Consider the following 20,923-nt stretch of genomic DNA (forward strand, 5'->3'; position numbering starts at 1 on the left):
AAGGTAAAGCAAACCTTACCTTTTTGTAGAGACTCCTCAGATCTCGGTACTGCCACATGCTGTTCAGAACCTGAGATGCGGCCTTGATTACCTTCGGAGAGTGTCTGATTAAGAAAAGACAGGACACGCAAGATGGTGAGCGGGACAGCTGGGCTTCAAATTGGCTTGTCAGGAAACAGCAAGAATAAAAAAATAAAAGCTTCATGGCTTTTCTGGCTCTTTTCTTTTTCCAGACTGGACAGTACAAGGGATGGCTGTCACCAGTCTCCAGCCTCATTCTCACCCACATACCCATGAAGGGGAGAGACAGGAAGGCACTGCAATTTGGCAAAGAATTTTCAAAACGCAAACCCAAGAGCTGTGCATTGCAAATGCAAACCCAAGAGTCAGAAGGCAGATTTAGCACTGGACTACAAAATGGAACAGAAAGAAGAGAAGGATAGAGACTAGGAAAGGCCAGATAAAAGGGTTTTAATGGCAGTGTTGTTTAACACCTGTGTAGTAAGCAAGGCGAAAAAAGATATTCACTTTCTCAACTGAAGTGTGAGAGCACGTATAGCGTTGGCTCTACATACCTGAGGGGTTACAGGCAATTGTTTTCCGTTTGCTGATGATGCCAAGCACAAGTGACTGGCATGAAGCTGACGTGTGCACACACTGGCACACACACTCTCTTACATTTATATGGAGGGATGAGCGTGGATAAGCATCTATAAACAAAGCCCTTCATGCAATTAAAGTTCTGTCCTCTGGATCAGAGTGAGAAAGTAAGGTCATGAAAACCTTTGGACTAGCGGTTCTTATCATGTTTTTCAAGTCATGGCTTTGAAATCCCTATGAAACTACAGCTAAATATTTCGCCTTTTGGTTCAGTGCCAACCTGCATCTCAGAACAGACACTGGGTCAATACATCCATGTTGATTAAATTTGATCCAATTCTTGGAAGTCACTTTGACTAGTGGTGAGGGCAACTATTAACTACCTGCGGATTCTTTGTTCCAACGGGCTGGGTCCACAACAGCTGCACAACTGGAGTGGCTACTGTGACACTGTGCCTGATCGCAAGGGCTGGCACACTTTTGCTGTAAAGGGTCAAATAATAAATATTCTGTGATTTGTGGGCCATATGGTCTCGGTCGCAGCTGCTCAACTCTGCCATTGCAGGATGAGAGGAGTCATAAATAATAGACAAAAGAATGGAGGTGGCTGTGTTCTAATCAAGTGTTACTTACAAGAACGGGTGGTGGTGGGGATTTGGCTTGTGGGTTGCAGTTGGCCGACCCTTGGCCTATGTGGTGACTCCTGGAGTTGGGCAGGACATAACCACTCATGAGGACTCCAAGGTGAAGTCCACCCCTGAAGCTGACGCATGGTGCAGTGGCCCACAGATCCCTCAAAGAGAACATCTGAATTGAGATCAAAACTGCTTCTGACATAAAATAGTTTTTAAAATGCAAAGTAAGCAGATGGTTAGATGGGATCAGGTCGAGCTTGGATTTGAAAGCCAGAGCGAATGGATGTGTGAGGACCTGCAAATGAAATGATGGGATGCTAATACATGATCAATTAAATGTCTGCTATTTTCCTGGGTCTTCACGTTTGCAATGTAGACCAACTACGTTTAAGTATTCTTCATCCGTTTACTTACTGGAAACAGTAACAGTCACTCTTACTATTGTTATTGCTGACTTGGAATTCAACTTTGGCCTGTGTTTGAAAATCTCTTAGTTATACTGTGTACTTTTAAAAGAAAAAAATACAGAGTTCTTATAAATTTCAAGATTTTTTCTCTATGAGAGATAAGCTGTATTTAAGTAATATACATGTTTTCTTTCACTGAAATGGACAGTTGCTAAATGATTTCACATTTATGCTAGTATCATGCTCTAAATGTATTAAATTCTTTTGATTTAGAGAATTTTAGATCTTTTCATGGATACAGACACAGGTACACTTTATTCTTTTTTAAAAAACTGAATTATAATTGACCTATAGCACTCTGTCAGTTCCTAGTGATCTGATATCTGTATACATTACAAAATAAACACCGTGATAACTCTGTCACTACACAAAGTTATTACAATATTATTGACTATATTCCCTGTGCTGTATATTTCATCCCTATGAGTCATTTATTTTGCAACTGGAATTTTGTATCTTTTTATCTCCCTCACCTATTTCACTCACTCCCCCCACCCAATCCCACCATCCCGCTCTTCTCTGGCAACCACCTGTTTGTTCTCTGTATCTGTGAGTCTGTTTCTGTTTAGTTATGTTTATTCTTTTGTTTTGTAGATTCCACATACAAGTGAAATCATATGGTATTTGTCTTTCTCTGACTTATTTCACTTAGCATAATACTCTCTAGGTCCATCCATATTGTTGCAAATTACAAGATTTTATTCTTTTTTATGGCCAAGTAATAGTCGTCTCTGTCTCTGTCTCTCTCATTATCTATCTATCTATCTATCTATATCTATCTCACATCTTCATTATCCATTCACCTGTCGATAGATACTTAGGCAGTTTCCATATACTGACTATTGTAAATAATGCTGTAATGAACATTGAAGTGCATGTATTTTTTTCTAATTCGTGTTTTTGTTTGCTTTGGAAAAATATACAGAACTTGAATTGCTGGATCATATGGTGGTTCTATTTTTAATTTTTTGAGGACCCTCCATGCTGTTCTCCATAGTGGCTGCACCAATTTACATTCCCACCAACAACATACGAGGGTTCCCTTTCCTCCACATCCTTGCCAGCACTTGTTATTTTTGTCCTTTTGATGACGGCCATTCTGACAGGTGTGAGGTGATACCTCACTGTGGTTTTGATTTGCATTTCCCTGATGATTAGTAATGCTGAGCATCTTTTCATGTGCCTGTTGGCCATCTGTATGTCTTCTCTGGAAAAATGCCTATTGAGGTCTTCTGCCTATTTTTTAATTGGGTTGTTTTTTGATATATTGAGTTGTATGTTAGAGATATATATATATATATATATATATCTTGGATATATACAACTGGATATTAACCCCTTGTTGGTTATATCATTTGTGAATATTCAATAGGTTGTCTTTTCATTTTGTTTATGGTTCCCTTTGCTATGCAAAAGCTTTTAAGTTTAATTAGGTCCCTTTTGTTTATTTTTGCTTTTGTTTCCTTTGCCTGAGGAGACAGACCTCTCAAAATATTGCTATGACTTATGTCAAAGAGTGTCCTGCCTATGTTTTCCTCTAGAAGTTTCAGATTTCCGGTCTTCCATTTAGGTCTTTAATCCATTTTGGGTTTATTTTTGTTTATGGTATTAGAGAATGTTCTAGTTTCATTCTTCTGCATGTAGCTGTTCAGTTTTCCCAGCATCACTTATTGAAGAGACTGTCTTTTTTCGCCATTATATATTCTTGCCTCCTTTGTCATATATTAATTGACCATAAATGCATGGGTTTTATTTCTGGGCTTTCTATTCTGTTCCATTGATCTATGTGTCTGTTTTTCTGCCAGCACCATACTGTTTTGATAACTGCAGCTTTGTCTGACTGGTTTTTTTTTTTATATTTACTAGTTCCTTGTTAAAGTTCTCACTGTGTTCATCTAGTCTCTTCCCGAGCTCAGTTAGCATTCTTATTACTCTTGTTTTGAACTCTTTGTCTGGTAAACTATTTATCTCTGTTTCATTAGGGTTGTTTTCCACTGTCTTCTCTTGTGCTTTTGCTTGAAACATATTCCTCTGTCTTCTCATTTTGTTCAACATTCTCTGTCCCTATGAAATTAGGTGCAGGAGCTGACTATTCCAGTCTTGAAGGGGTGTCCTTGTGTGGGAGCATCCCTATGCCATCTGCGTGTGTGCCCAGTGGATGGAGAGACAGCTGGCACAGTAGTGGGAGAGCTGGATCTGAAGTGAGCATGGGTCACGTCTTCCCCTGGGGTGTGCTGGCAGCTACCACCTTGTTGGATGATATGGCTGGAGATGGAGGGGTTAGAGTCAGAGCCAGGTGTGAACCAGGGCCTCTACTGTGCTCAGTGGCAGTTACCACCATATCAGGGGCTGGAGCAGAAGCCCTGAGGGTCTAGTCCGAGCTGGCTCTGTTCTCTCTAAACGTGCACACTCTCCTTGGTCATGGTGGCCTCCGCTCTAGTGGAGAGCAGTGCTGGAGCAAGAGGGGCTGGAGCAGGTGCCCAGTGTGGGCTGGCATGGTCTTGGGAAACCAGCTAGAGCTCCAGACAGTTTTCAATCTGCTTCCTCTGACCTATTCCCAGGAGTAAGCAAGTTTGTGCATGGGCTGTTAACAAGGAGTCTTGTTCTCTTCTTCTGTAAATCCTACTGGTTTTTAACCAGGTAAGGCAACTTGTCTTCCTGGTGTCTGACCCCAGGGCTGGGGTGCTCAGTGTGTGATATGAACCCCTCGCTGCCCAGGGAGGATCCCTAAGGCCATGATATCTCCTTCTTCTTCTGTGTCCTCTGCTAAGGGCACAGGTCCTGACCCGACCACAACTCCTCCCTTCCTCTGTAGATACAGACTCCGTGTGTATCTTTCTTTACAGACTTGGTTGAAGAAGAGCCTTTCTGCAAGTCTCCAGGTTGCTTTCAGTAGAGTTGCTCCATGTGAAGATGATTTGATGTGTTTTTTGGGGGAAGGTGGGCTTGGTTTCCTCCTACTCCACCATCTTGATCTCCCTCCTCCACATTTAATTTTTTTTTTTTTTTTTGTGGTACGCGGGCCTCTCACTGTTGTGGCCTCTCCCGTTGCGGAGCACAGGCTCCAGATGCGCAGGCTCAGCGGCCATGGCTCACGGGCCCAGCCGCTCCGCGGCATGTGGGATCTTCCCGGACCAGGGCACGAACTCGTGTCCCCTGCATCGGCAGGCGGACTCTCAACCACTGCGCAACCAGGGAAGCCCCACATTTAATATTTTTTACTTCATATTTTGTATCCTTTTTTGTTTTGTATATCCCTTAACTACTTATTGTGGTTATAGGTGATTTTACTACTTCTGCTTTCTAACCTTCCTACTGGTTTTATAAGTGGTTTATCTACTAGCTTTACTGTATATATATATATATATATATATATTTTGTGTGTGTGTGTGTGAGTGTGTGTGTGTGTGTGTGTGTGTGTGTGTGGTATGCGGACCTCTCACTGTTGTGGCCCCTCCCATTGCAGAGCGCAGGCTCAGCGGCCATGGCTCACAGGCCTAGCTGCTCCGTGGCATGTGGGATCTTCCTGGACCGGGGCACAAACCCATGTCCCCTGCCTCGGCAGGCGGACTCTCAACCACTGCACCACCAGGGAAGCCCTTACTGTATATTTATCAATGATATTTTTCCTTCGGTAATTTTCATATTTCTACTTGTGGTCTTTTCTTTTCCACTTAGAGAAGTCCCGTTAACATTTCTTGCAAAGCTGGTTTAGTGGTGCTGAACTCTTTTAGCTTTTTCTTGCCGGTAAAACTCAAATCCGAATGATAATCTTGATGGATAGAGTATTCTGGGTTGTAGCAGTTTTTTCCTTTCATCGCTGTGAATATATCATGTCACTCTCTTCTGGTCCGCAAAGTTTCTGTGGAAAAGTCAGCTGAGAGTCTCATGGGAGTTCCCTTGTACATACTTAGTTGCTTTTCCCTTGCTGCTTTTAAGATTCTCTCTTTATCTTTAATTTTTTCCATCTTAATTACAATGTGTCTTGGTGAGGACCTCTTTGGGTTCATCTTGTTTGGGACGTACTGTACTTCCTGGACCTGGGTGTCTGTTTTCTTTCCCAGGTTAGAGAAGTTTTCAGCTATTATCCCTTCAAACAAGTTCTCTGCCCCTTTCTCTCTCTCTCCTTCTGGATCCCTACAATGTGAATATTAGTATGCTTAATGTTGTTCCAAAGGTATCTTAAACTATCCTCATTTAAAATTTTTCTTGTATTTGGTGAGCTTGGTTGAATTCCACTACTCTGTGTTCCAGTCTGCTGATCCATTCCTCTGTATCATCTAATCTACTATTGATTCTTTCTAGTGTGTTTTTTATTTCAGTTATTGTAGTCTTCAGTTCTGTTTGGTTCTTCTTCATATTTCCCAACTCTCTGTTAAACTTCTCACTGTGCTCATTCTTCGCCTGAGCATCTTTATGATCATTACCTTGAACTCTTTATTGAGTTGATTGTTTATTTCTATTTCACTTAGTTCTTCTTCTGGAGTTTTAGTTTTCCTTTATTTGCAACATATTCCTCTGTCACTTTGCTTTATTCTCTGTCTTTATTTCTATGTATCAAGTAGGTCTGTTACGTTTCCTGATCTTGGAGAAGCGGTCTTATGTAGGAGATGTCTCATGGGGCCCAGCAGCACGCTCTCCTCTGGTCACAGAGATGTATGCTCTAGGGGTGTCCCCTTTGTGGTCTGTGTGGGTCCTTCTTTTGTGGTAGGGCCAACTACTGTGGGGGCACTGGTAGGGGGGCTGGCCCCTGGTCCAGTTGGCTGCCAGGCCCTGCCTTGTGTGGAGGCTGCTGGCTTGCTGGTGGGCAGGGCTGGGTCCTGACACAGCCGGCTGCTCAATGTAGGGGGTCCCGGGACTGGGGCTGACTGGCTGGTGGGCAGGTAAGCCTCTGGTGCTAACAGACCAGAGGGAGGACTCCTAAAGGCACTTGCTAGCACCAGTGTCCTCATGGTAGAACTAGCTCCCCAAAATGCCTGCTGCGAGCATCTCGGTCCCCAGGGCGGGGGAGTCTCAGTTGCCTCCTGCCTCTCTGAGAGGCTCTCTAAGGTCGGCAAGGGGTCTGACCCAGGCTGTTTTCAAACTGCTGCCTCTGCACGCTCTGTTTTGAGGTATGAGATTTTGCGTGAGCCCTTTAAGAGCAGAGTCTGTGTCTCCTATGGCGTCCCTCCAGCTCTCCCATCTCGGGGCTGGTCTTCCTGGTGCTGGCGAGCCCAAGGTAGGCTCCTTGGGGAGAACCTCTGCAACTGTGATGATCCTCACATGTTATTCTTATATAATCAATGCTGAGCAAAGATCAAATGCTATGTTTTGCTGTAGTGTATCACCACTAGCTAGATATGTATCTATGACAAAAGTCAAGCAACTCTAGAGAAATACATATTAATAATATTCAGGTAGCGATAATATAGTTGAAACATATTTAGTATGCAAAAATTCCTCTGATGGTGTAATTTTTTTTCTACTCCTTGCTTAGTTACCAAATAGAAAGAGACTGTGAATACGTAATGAATAGCAGCTTTTAACCTCTCAATTAAAATGCCAATACATCACAGTGTTATAAAAAACTGATGAAGGTCAAAGAAACATCACTTTCTGTTTAGACTTTAATTTTGATTCATCCACTAGACTGGTCCCATGCAGCGTCTACTTGAAAAACTATAACTATTGATTGAAGGACTTGAGCAACTGAGTACCTCTTATGTGACAAGTGATTATAACTTCAGCCACAAACAGAGCTCCTTACTGACAAGTAACAGTCGAGGCTGTTAAATGGCTTTTCTGTCTTATGACAAAATACAGTGACACGCTCAACACTATTTCCTACATAACTGTTAAAATCTGAAAAAATACAAATGTACTTTTGAAACAGATGGACTTGTCCATATTGCATGTTTAAAATGATGTGAAAAGAATAAGTTATCAAGACTTAAAATGGTAAGTCTGAAAGACTCCTGTGAGAGTCATTAACGATTACACAATGTCTGATCTTCACCAGAGGTGTCAAATTAGGGGCGGCTGAAAATTTCAGTTGATGCCATTCATTGTGGGTGTTCAGCACGGCCATTCCAGCCGCAGGATTCCAGAATAATTCTTCCAGTGTATTGGCAAAACATGGTGAGCTATTCAGTTCAAACAGACTGTGATTGGCAACGTGCCAGGCTGACTCATTAGTATCACGGCATATTTAAGCTTGTGTATGTCTAGAAATAAAACCTATAAATATGTTAAAGGCAGAATCATAGCCTCGTAGGTTTTTTCATCTGTGTTTTCTCATGCGATCTCAAGTTAAAAGTTTGAATAATTTTTTGAGGAGGGCAAGTTTGCAAGCATTTTATAACTTAACTAGAGCCAACTGATATCCCTCCCTTTTCCAATTATTAAATCATCTCCAATTCCAAAAATTCTATTTTCAATAACGTGTTTCTATTTTGTTCAAACCCGTCTAGAAGGCCATGGGAGTCTCAGTGCCTACCCTCATGACAGAATTGAGTGATAAATGGTGAGTTTAGTGGTAAGATCCAGAGCAATTCTTCTGGATTCATTTTAAGAGCAGTGAGAAGTAATAATCAAATTGAAGTGTAGGTGGCTGACAAGGTTATCTCCAGTTATAAAAACCTTGTTTTGATCCCCAAATTAGTCACTAAATATAAAAGAGATAAACCACATAAAATAGTGGATGAGACTGACTAAGCAGGAGAGTTATAACTGGGAAGATGCTTGACTCAAAGCCATTCCACACTTCTTACTAAATTCATAAATCCAGACTGCTAACACTGGGGAAAAAAGATAAACAATGACATGAAATGAGTATCCCATAAAGAAATTTTCAGTCAGTTTAAAGCACAGATTTGAGATTATTTGTAATGAAAGGAATCTCCCATTAACAATAATCCAGATGGGAACAGACTGAACAGGACTATTTTCTGGATGGGCAATGTGGATATATACTGTTTCATAGATGGTTTCCACAAATGAGTTTTTAATTAGTTTCATCAAATAATTTTCTTTGACCACAGGACTGATAAAAGCATCTCTTCTCTTTAAGGTCCAGTAGGGATGCTCACACAGATGGAAGGAATTAATGTGACCACCTCCCACAGCTCTACTGTCTTACGATTCAGAGAAAACACTTTCGTCTTGGAATGTCCCATGAATATAGACAAATATATCAGAGAGTTTTTGTGGACTATGGTTTTACTGTGTGAGCATGTGTGTTTGCTTAAGAAAAGCATCAACATATTAAGTTCTTAATGCTCAAAACAGGTAAGCATTTCAATTAGAGATTCCAAAGGTCTACTGAAGCTATATAAAACAGAAAACCACGTGGCTTCCTGCCTATGTAGAAGAGCATTTTACTGTAAGTATTATAAGATATAATTCAAGCCATCCATCTACATTGCACAATTATTACACGAGTCCAGAGGGGCTTCTCTGTACTTGATATAGGAAAGTATTCAAATCCTAATCCTGAATTGTTCACTGAACCTATTTGGAGGTCTCAGGGTGCTTAAACAGAAGCCCTGAAACTTCACTTATTATGCAATGAAAATATCTTGAATTAAATGAGAGAATTTCCAAAAAGTCTTAAAGTGCATCCTTCACAGCCTTTAATAATAGGAGAAAAATTATTCAGCATTTAGATATAAAGGAATGGAGGGGTGTGGCCAGGAATGCAAAGTCAAGAAGTAGGCCCTTGATAACAAAAGGTTTACCCTTTTAATCTTACTTGATTACATTGAGGGACTTCCAGGAGGCAAAACTGAATTAAGGTGAGTGAATGTTTTTGTAAAATTGACAGCTCGCTGATATACTGACACTGTGGCTTGTGAAGATACGTTTTGGTTACACAGAGTAAGATACCATCGATTCTTAAATCAAACTGGGGACATTCCTGTTTCTGGCGGTGCTGCTCCTTTGACATGAGCCTTTTCTCTCTTTATTCCATTGGCATAAAAGCCCTCCTTCCTCACTGCCTCTATCCCCTCTGCCCCAGAAATTTCTATTCAGTCTTTAAGACTTGATTATTACTTCTTTTAGGAAATATTTTATGACAGCCCCTCCCTCAGTTTTAGATTGGAAAGTATGAGCACAGTGACTTGTTAAATTCAATAATTTGTCCCAAAGGCACAGCTGGTAAGGGAGGGTGCTGGCTGGACACTGATTTCTCTCTGACTCCGTCCCACTGTTTTCTCCCCCATCCTCCCTGACTTGCTAAGCAGAACTGAAGAGGCACAGAACAAAAGGATGTGGATCCATCATCAACACTTGGACTTGCAGCCGCAGAGGAACAGCTGCCACCAAATACCTTCATGAATCAGGGTCGTCTCTTCCGTACGGAAGGAACTTGCTAGTCACTAGACTGGACGCTGGATTGTCAAGCCTATCTTACTAACATCCCAGGACTCACCAAGTCATGAGTTATTTATCAAATCAAAATTATTAGTAAGATCAGCTTTCCTTGTGTGTGGGGAAACTGGAAGACTGGAAACTATCTGCTGTTTCTCTTGATTATCAGACACCAGAGTGCTTCCCAGTGACATTCAGTGGTGTTACCCATACCCAGGGGATGCTGGGCACACTTAGAACCGATTCTACCAATACCAATTCTCTGTGATAGGAAGTCACCGTCTGACTTACTTGTCTCCTTTGCTTTTGGAGATGCCGACCAACTTCTCGATGCCGCCGGCGTCCCGTAAGGCCTTGGCGTTCTCCATGTTCTTGGTGATCACCTCGTGCAGGGTGCAGCACACGGCTGTCACCGTGTCGTCCGACATGGCCTTGCTCGCCGCGTTGCTGCTGTTATTCCCGCCTGGAAGCCGATGGACCAGGTCTCGCATGGCGTATTTGCCTTTGGAAAAGAAAACGAAGGGAAGAGTTGAAATGTCGTCAAAACCGAGGAAGAGTGTGGAGGGAGAGGTGCAGACGGGGGTGAAAAAGAGAACACAAGAGGCCACGTTAATGCAGTGTTGTCTGTTCCCCGTCACTGATTATTCTTTATGGGGTAACCGTGGACACATACACAGAGAATATGGTATTTCTTCACAGCAAATGTACGGACTTTTGGTGCTGGACGGATGTGGGACTGACTCTTTGGACAAGTTATTTCATGCCTCTGAGCCTCAGCTTTTTAAATTGCGAAGCAAGAATAATGGTACCTCCCTTACAAGGCTGTTGCGAAGAAATGTGTGGGAAGCACTTAACACACAGTGATGACTCTGGACTCAGGACTCAGTAGAAGTTAGCAGTCAGTGAGTTCCTGCTTGCTATTCACAGAAGTCAGGAAAACATAGGGTAATTCTAACATAACCTCCAGAATGCCTTGACGGGAGCTATGTTGGGACTTGTATTGTTTAACAAATAAGAGTCAAAACACAAAAATGTATGTATATATGACATCTGCATTCTGGTCCCTATAAAGCAAAGAGAAACATTTAAAGCAGGGGAGAGAAACTTTACAAACAATATATAAAACTAGGTGTCCTTTGAACTAGGGTAACTGGATGATCGATCTGTCTCTCTGATGGGATTTTATTGAATGGTTCTACCATATAACATTTACTAATTTGACATGTTTTACTTCCCGTGGAAAAAATAAGATAAAATGCAACTTTGCTTCCTTAATTCACTTTATCATTATTAATCATGCTACTCCCCATGACAGAGGTACTTATAATGACATCTTTATGGAATACTTTTAGTTTACAAAGCCATGTAGGCATTACCAATAACCCTGCAAGACAATTAATTCATCCCACCTGCAGCTTGCAGTTCTGTTCCATTAATTTACTTCTGGAACTAAGTAGAGGAATGCGTGTAGCAAAGTTGCCTGTTCCTAAATTTTTCAGGTGGAATCGGCATGTGTCCAAAGTTAAATTCCTGTCTTGTCTCCCATCCCCCAATTAGACATATTTAGGCAGCTCCTAAAAGCCATTTAAATATTTTTCCTCCTTATAGGTCTCTAAAGGATAACTTCTTTTGCTGTTTAATTCTCTGGCACGTGGTGCTTGGGGGGCAGGAAATGGAACCATGGAAGGAGGCAATGACATCTTAATTCCAGGCAGTAATAAATAAAACATAAGACTTCGTAATTTTGGTATCTGCTTTTATCCTATGTTTAGGTGGCTTATTTTAGCTTGGATGAAAAAAAAATGCTGATGTCTAAATTACCAAAATAGGAAAGTGTCTTCATTCACTTGACAACAGCTGAGAAGTGTCTGACAAAAATGGTTTCCCTGAAAACCCCCAAATGTAGCATATTTATTTTCCAATGACAGCACTTAAAACAGGTTGGAGAAGATCCTCTGTACACGATAGTCCTCTGAGCACCTGGCTTTACCTACTCATCATTAAATCACACTCAGCTCGGGCTATGAGTTTAGTTGAGCTCAGCAGGCTGGCGACTTTATCATTAACCCCGCACAAACCACTGTCAGACCAACTTGAATTCACAGAAGTGAGAAGATGGGCGCATTCTTTATCAGGGAAGTGATGGAGGAAGGAAGTAGCAAACTCTCTCAATCCTTGTGCATACAGGGGCATCCCCACTCCTGAATGAGCACAGAAGACTGGTTGTGTGGCCTTGCACATCATCAACATTGAAAGCAAAAATGAGGAGAGGGAGAGGATTAGGCTAGAGCATTTTTTTTTTTAGTTTTTGTTATCATCATTTAAAAAATTACAGGTTTCCCTGGTGGCGCAGTGGTTGACAATCTGCCTGCCAATGCAGGGGACACGGGTTCGAGCCCTGGTCTGGGAAGATCTCACATGCCGCGGAGCAACTAGGCCCGTGAGCCACAACTACTGAGCCTGCGCGTCTGAAGCCTACGCTCCGCAACAAGAGAGGCCGCGATAGCGAGAGGCCCGTGCACCGAGATGAAGAGTGGCCCCCATTTGCCGCAACTAGAGAAAGCCCTCGCACAGAAACGAAGACCCAACACAGCCATAAATAAATAAATAAAAATTTAAAAATTACAACAGACTTGAAAGTGTGGTTTCATCTTACACAGCTTCCCAACCCGTGAGCCCTGAATGAGAAGCAAGGTGTCCCCATGATGTTCAAGGGGCAGAAGCCACCGCGTTCCCCAGAGCAGCCTCTTCGACTTGCCCCAGTGTGCTGGACGAATACTGTCGAATGTGCTCCCCAGTGTGGAAAACGGCAGGAGTCACTGCCATATATATATGGACACAGGGACATCAAGAGCACCTGGGGCTCAGCAGTGCTTTGGGAGGCTATGAGGGTGCAGAGGAAGAGAGCAGAAGTGTACAGGCCTCACCCTGTGGATGAGCCTGCCAGGAAACAGAGGAGCTTCCTGTCTTAGAACGGGTGCCGCCAACCACTGCAGACTGAAGACCCCTCCCCCTCCCTCTGCATTTAACTTCGGTTAAAAATAAGTAAATAATATGACACAGCCTAACATCACAGAGCGACTCATACTGATCATACCACCTAGCAGGTGACTAATATTTCAGGACAAGAGCAAGGAACTTGTGACTACAAAGACCTGGCCCTGAGGGGATCAGGAAAAGAAGAGCAGCCATGATGGAGAGTCCTCAGACAAGGCTTCGAGCCCAGTGAAACGGTGGTGGTAACGCAGGGGAAGAGGATTCAGAAATTTCTAGCAGGGATAATGAGGTGGGTAGCGGAAACCAAGTGAATTCAGAAACTTAATAATAATGGACACGTTGGATTTCTATTTTATTTTTCCACACAAAAGAAAACATGCTCAGCAATTCCCTGGTGGTCCAGCGGTTAGGACTCGGTGCTTTCACTGCCGGGGTCCGGGTTCAATCCCTGATCAGGGAACTTACATCCTACAAGCCGCACGGTACGGCCAAAAAAAAAAAAAAAAAACATACACAACTAGTAAGCATCATATGGGAGAGACAAACTGGTCATCAGGTTCAAAAGACACTTAGATTTGGGAAAACAAAGTGAATACCTTGCCACCATTGCGAACCAAGGTGCTTTCCATTATCCACTCTCACTGGCATCACATGTTACAAAAGAAAAGCATGTTGCTCCGAGATTCAGACAGATGCTCCCTGAGATGAAAACAAAACAAAAACAACTCCACCACCACCAGCAACTAAAGGTCACTCTGTCTTGCTCAAATTCTCAACAGAAATGAATCCTCAGGCCATTTCTTTGAAGTTACTTAGTCTCTCATGAAAACAACTTTATCTTTGACATGTGTAATACTGATATGAGATGACTACTGGACATATGACAATTGTGTAAAAAAAAAAACTACTGTTCCTATCAGTGACAGACTAACTGTAACCTTGTAACTTTGCTACCCTTCCTGCCCTGTGTGTGGGCAGGCGTGTTTGTAAATTACAATTAAAAACTATTTTCTCTTTATGTTTCTTTTTGGGGTCTTCTGTTCAGAGTTGGTGGGCATGTGGAGGCTTGTGGATGGACTCAGGGGACCTAACAAACTGTGTTGCCCTAGAGCGGTGCTCCTTGCTGAGCTCCTGTACACAGAAGACCTGGTAGGAATTTCACGATGAGGTAACAGAGCTTTGCTCTCGCTGACTGTGCCTGTTTCTGTTTCTATTTCAGCACTCAGCCTATTCCTGGTATTCATTTGCGCACTACCCCTTGGTTTCTCCACTGGTGGGGGCAGTATTGAGTAGTGAGTGGTTTTATGGGCTAACCACCTGTGATCTTGAGTCCTTTCCTAAACTGATTGTATATCACTCTGGATCGTTCATATGGTCCTCTGTATAGCTGGTCTTTGTGATGCACTATATGGTAAACTCAAATCTCTCAAACCAACGTTAGAGGAAAGAGGTTAAAAAAAAAATGTCAGCCGAGAACAGCCCTGGATCAGGAATATAACAACTCCTTTGTCTCTGAGGTCTTAGTGCATCTTTGGCTTCCCTGTTTCTGGAGATGCTAAAACTGACCTGTGAGTTTTTGCTGAGTTGCTCTAAACTAATTTTTTTTCTTCCATCTTTAATGGTGGCAAAATACACATAATAAAAATGTATCATCTTATCTACTTTTAAGTGTACAGTTCAGTGATATTGATTAAATTCATATTGTTGTGCAACCGTCACCACCACGTATCTCCAGAACTCTTTTCGGCTTGCAAAACTACAATTCTATTAAACTCTATTAAACCATTAGACAATAACTCCCCACCCCCATCCAGTAACAACCAACGTGCTACTTTCCATCTCTATGATTTTGACAACTCTTAAGTATCTTATATAAGTGGAACCATACAGTGTGTCTTTATTTTGCTCAGCAATAATGTCTTCAAGCTTCATTCATATTGTAGAATACATCAGACTATCCCTTTTTTTTTTTTTAAAGTCTGGATAATACTCCCCTGTATGCATATACCACATTCTGCTTATCCATTCGTCTGTTGGTGGACACTTGGGTTGCTTCCTTATTTCAGTTATTGTGAACGATGCTACTATGAACAGAGGTGTACAAATATCCTTTCTCTTTTGATTTATGTGTCTTTGGATCTAAAGTGAGTCTCTTGTAGATAGCATATAGTTGGATCTTTTTTTTTTTTTCTTTCTTTCCATTCTGCCAATCTCTGACTTTTGATTGGGGAGTTTAACCCCTCTATATTTAAAATAATTATTGTAAGGAGGGACTTAACTTGTGTTATTTTGCTATTTGTTTTCTACATGCCTTGTAGCTTTTCTGGTCCCTTATTTCTTACATTACTCTCTCCTTTGTGTTTGATTCTGTTTGCAGTGAAATGTTTTAACCTCCTCATTTCCTTTTGTGTATATTCTGTAACTATTCTACGTGTGGTTACCATGTGGATTACATTTAATGTCCTAAAGTTATAACACTCCAATTTAAATTTATACCAGTTTAATTTCAATAATGTACAGAAACTCTGCTCGTTTATAGTTCCAGCCCCAACCCTTTCAATTATGGATATCACAAAACTACATCTCTATATGTTGTGTCCAAAAACATAAAATGGTAACTTTTTTTAATGTATCACTTTCTTAAAGTACGTAGAAAACAAAACATGGAGTTGTAAGCCAAAGGTACAATAATACTAGCTTTTAGACTAATAATTTTTAAAAATGCATTATTCTCTTGAATCATGTAAAAAACAAAAAAAGTGGAGTTACAAACTGTTTTTACAATAAGACTAGCTTTTATAATTACCCAGTGTTTTAAAGTCTTTGTCTAGCACTTCTGCCACTTACTCTTTCTCAGGGAAGTTTCTGTTGGTTCACTTTTTTCCCTGGAAAGGGCTATACTTCCCCGTTTCTTTGTATCCACTGTGATTTTGTTGTTGTTGGAAACTGGACACTGCAATCTAACCACATAGCAACCCTGGAATTCAGATTCCTCCCCTTGTGCCGGTTTGCTGGGTTTTGTTTTTAATTGCTGTAGGATGTCTGTGTGCTGAGGTGTAAACTGAAGGTCTCTGCAGGTCTTTTCTGAACCTGTGCCTTTCCCTGGGCCTCCATGGTGACTTTCTAATTTCCCTCACATACACATTTGCTTTTGAACGTCCTAATCTTTAATATCCGGCTCCCAAAAGGGGAAAAAGAGAACAATGAAGGGGGAGGGAAGGGCACCAGCTCTTTAAGTTCCCTGGAAGTCATTTCAGCTGGAGGGGGAGGGGTTTTCGACAACTGGGGGGCGTGTGCAACAACAGCTGCCTCTGTGTCTGCAACTCCATGATCAGTAGCAACAATCTGAACACAGAGTGCCCAATATTTGGAGGACGGATCCCTTATTGCCCACCCTAGCTCCCACCAGCTGCATACAAGTTCCCCATGAACACGTGTATAGCTGCCTGCCAAGGGCTGGGTGTGAGAATGGGTAGCTGTTACTGTGCTAAGAGCTGAAGATGACCAAAATTAACCATAATTCACCGTCCAAGCTTTCCTCTAACAGGTGCAAGCCTTCATTAGACTCCAGAGTTCCGAAATAGTTACACTGGACAGATTCTGCCAGCGAGACTGCTGTGTGTGTGCGGGGGACAGATTCCTGGGTTTCCTACCCACCATCTTCCAGAATCTTCTCTCCACACTGAATTTACATTGCTCAGTGGTTGAAGATGTAAAAGTGAGGCACTGATTTCCTTGTGACTGTGTGTCTACGCGTAAATGTGAAAAGAGCCTTTCCCTCCTTTGCCAAAGGAAAGTTGTTAGCCCTTACCAAGGGTCAGCAGCACGGTGCTCTGTGGGCAGCCGCAGCTCTTTCTGCAATATGGCAAGCTCCTTTTTCTCTTTCCTTTCTCTTTTTGTCAATGTTTGGAGCTTAATGTTTCATAAAAATCTGCCACTTTAAGGACATTTATAGGAACAGTTTATGACAAAAGGGGAGAAAACATATGCAAAAAATCTATATTTTAAGACTGGTTTATGTGGCTTTCCAACCAAAGAGGTGAGGCATTCAAGATGGTAGTATTTGGTTATTGAAAGAGTTTGAATGCTTGTTTACATGGGAAAGTTCGGAACAAAACAGCAATTACTTTCTGTCTTTAGGCACTAAGAACTTATATCTTGTGTCTCCTGACAGCTATTTTTATAAAAATTCATTTAATTAATTTTTTTATACAGCAGGTTCTTACTAGTTATCTATTTTATACATATTAGCGTATACATGTCAATCCCAATCTCCCAATTCATCGCACCACCACCACCACCCCTGCTTCCCCCCTTGGTGTCCATACGTTTGTTCTCTACTACATCTGTGTCTCTATTTCTGCCTTGCAAACCGGTTCATCTGTACCTTTTTTCTAGATTCCACATATATGTGTTAATATACGATATTTGTTTTTCTCTTTCTGACTGACTTCATTCTGTATGACAGTCTCTAGGTCCATCCACGTCTCTACAAATGACCCAATTTTGTTCCTTTTTATGGCTGAGTAATATTCCATTGTATATATGTACCACATCTCCTTTACCCATTCGTCTGTCAATGGGCATTTAGGTGGCTTCCATGACCTGGCTACTGTAAATAGTGCTGCAACAAATATTGGGGTGCATATGTCATTTGGAATTATGGTTTTCTCTGGGTATATGCCTAGTAGTGGGATTACTGGGTCATATGGTAGTTCTGTTTTTAGTGTTTTGAGGAACCTCCATACTGTTCTCCATAGTGGCTGTATCAATTTACATTCCTGCCAACAGTGCAAGACGGTTCCCTTTTCTCCACACCTTCTCCAGCATCTGTTGTTTGTAGATTTTCTGATGAAGCCCATTCTAACTGGTGTGAGGTGATACCTCATTGTAGTTTTGATTTGCATTTCTCTAGTAATTAGTGATGTTGAGCAGCTTTTCATGTGCCTCCTGGCCATCTGTATGTCTTCTTTGGAGAAATGTCTATTTAGATCTTCTGCCCATTTTTTGATTGGGCTGTTTGTTTTTTTAATATTGAGCTGCACTGATAGCTCTTTTTGAAATTGCCTTCTCCAAATCTACACCCCAGAGTCAAACTAATAAAACTTAAAAAAAATGTCTTTTATATCTAAACTGTCCCTGGCATTTCCCTGACTGCTGCTGGGTAACATCAAAGAGTTTTCTTCATGACCTTATGAAATAAGGGATGCTAGAAATAATTAGGAATGTTTGGCATTCTGCAAGTTTTTGCTTGGTTTATTACTGTTGTAAGAGCTGTCCTGTTTATCAAGCCTTCAGTAAAAAAAAAGACCTGCAAATGAAAAAAGGAGAAACTCAACCTCCTTAGTGATGACAAGTCTTAGGATGATACTTCAGCAGTTATGAACATTTTGGTTCTGTTAGAAACATGCTCCTTTTCATGTTAAAGAATGGCACAGTAATGGCCAATAAAAGAAAGATTCCATTTTTAGGTTTAAAAGAGCCTTTTCAGTTGGTGGGAATCCTAACACACTCTTTATGGAATAAATTAAAAGATCCTGGAGAGTTTTCATTACCCTCACTGTCCGTAATATACACTTACTGTAATGGTAGTCACTGACTAACTTCTCGCAAAACTAAACTTGTCTCAAGTTTGATATTGTTGTTTGTAATGAATAAATAATCAGAGCAATTCAGCCTTATCATCAACAGGTGGTTTCTGATTTTCTCCCACACTCTCCTAAAGACCCTGCCAGAACCACAGATCAATAATTAGATCTGAAAAAAAAAATTAGGTCTGGGGCTTCCCTGGTGGTGCAGTGGTTGAGAATCTGCCTGCCAATGCAGGGGACACGGGTTCGAGCCCTGGTCTGGGAAGATCCCATATGCCGCGGAGCAACTGGGCCCGTGAGCCACAACTACCGAGCCTATGCTCCGCAACAAGAGAGGCCGCGATAGTGAGAGGCCCGCGCAACACGATGAAGAGTGGCCCCCGTTTGCCACAACTAGAGAAAGCCCTCGCACAGAAACGAAGACCCAACACAGCCATAAATAAATAAATAAATATAATCAAACTGATGAGTTCCAACCCTGGCTCAGCTGCCTGCTTGGCCTTGGAGAGTTTGCCTAGTGTCTAAAAATAATAGTAATAATAATTAGGTCTGTTGGAAGAAACATCAAAAGAGCCTGATCAGAGAACTCTAATGGGTACCGTTAACACTTGATACAATAGAAAATAGGCTCTTGGTTACAGACACTCCTGTAAAGCTGAAATCCTCGAAACAAATGAACATCTTTCAGACTACCAAGGGATTGAGTCAGGGTTCCAGAACTCATTCACTTTGAGAATCTGGACTTCAAACTAACCCAAGATCAAGAGAACAAGGATTAATTACTTAGAGTAAATGACACAAATTTAGTTGTGGTTCATGTTCTATTTTGAATTGGGCTTATTATAAAATCCTTCTTTCTACTTCCTCTTTCTTTAATGCTTGATTTAACAGGTTATGTGTATAAAAACTAGATTAAACGTTCTTTAAATGGAATCTTGTTCTAATTAATTCTTCAGAATTCAGAAAAAATCTCTTGAAAATTTGTAAAGTAGATAAGTTATCAGGAAAAGTTAATACTAATAATAATCCTTTTAGTATAACAACATATGTTGAGTGGTCCTGTCTGTACAGCTTAAAACAATAGTTAAATAATATAAAAATGCCTTGACTAGCCTGTTTACCTTCTTTGACCATAGGTTTTTATAGATTGAACTAGAATCTGTCCCCCTTTCTACTAGAACATAATTGAAAAAAATAAAATCTGTACCCATGACCATGCCAGAGATGTCACATATAAAGGCAAATATCATTTAATTAGGCATGACAAGGCCATTAAAAACAAGTAGATTTAATATGTGGGATTGAGGTCTACAGTATCCTCCTAGGACACTGGTTTGGCTCATGTATTGCTTAAGGAATCCTAGCCTACAGGCAGCACGGCCAGGAGTACTGAAAAGTTGGAGCTCAGAGAAATGGAATAATCCCTGAGTTACAGGTAGTGGAGGTGAAGACTGGCAGAAATGCCTCGGCCACTGCTGTGTCATTGATCCCAGTAGATGAGGTGAAAGGGAATAAGTTATTTCTGCTACATAAAGGAAACAAAATTACAGACCTAGGATCTACAAACAAAACAAAAGTTAACTCTCAAGATTTATTATCACATAGGTCTAGTTTTGATAACCAGGCACAGAGGTCTTTGTGAATGAATCCACACTGCTTGATACACCTACATCTGTACAACTGGTCAACCACCAAATCAGAAAACTGCTAAACCACAAACATCGGTGGTTAAATCTGCATTGTAGGGGCAGAACTTCCACATCAGAGGGATCAAGAAGGAAAACTGGTACCTTGTTCTGACTCCATCATGACTGTCTACACATCATGTGCTCATCACAATCCAGAATCAGGAAGACAGAACAAAACAGGAAACCAGCTCAGGGAAACAAATCCAAAACAGGGAAAGGAAAAGAAACACGGGATCGCCCTTCTATCCCTAATCCCAATTAATGAATCTTTCAGTAATTCTCTAGCAGCTGCTGACTTTCGAATCAACTTCATCTCTGTTGTTTACAACGCTGATATGTGACGGACGGTATGATTATCTTGTGAGAAAACTGCTGCTTGTCCACCATGAATGGACTAAATGTGACCTTACAAACCATGGTAAATTTGTGCTTTTTTACTTTAAATGTGGAAGGCTGGTTTTTCTCAAGTCTGGATCCCTTGCAACAATTTGTTAGTAAAAATCCCTTTCTCTTGATGCTTTTGTCTGTATGCTTTTATTTCTCAGATTGGAAAATGGGTGTGACAACACTGACCCTCTGGTTTCATCACGCCGGCC

General features: G+C 41.3%; 1 protein-coding gene across 6 annotated transcripts in view; it reads right to left on the reverse strand.

The window, feature by feature from the left end:
- The window catches only part of CTNND2 (catenin delta 2), a 936,316-nt gene that overhangs the window by 44,186 nt on the left and 871,207 nt on the right, over positions 1-20,923 (reverse strand). For all 6 annotated transcript variants that reach the window (XM_067730382.1, XM_067730378.1, XM_067730381.1 and 3 more), the window contains 2 exons: positions 10,343-10,553; positions 20-104 (listed from right to left, as the gene is read on the reverse strand). In XM_067730382.1, the coding sequence (XP_067586483.1) occupies positions 20-104; positions 10,343-10,553 (296 nt within the window). The remainder of the gene's footprint in view (positions 1-19; positions 105-10,342; positions 10,554-20,923) is intronic.

The sequence above is a fragment of the Pseudorca crassidens genome, chromosome 3 (genome assembly GCF_039906515.1).
Source record: "Pseudorca crassidens isolate mPseCra1 chromosome 3, mPseCra1.hap1, whole genome shotgun sequence".
NCBI classification, from domain to species: domain Eukaryota; kingdom Metazoa; phylum Chordata; class Mammalia; order Artiodactyla; family Delphinidae; genus Pseudorca; species Pseudorca crassidens.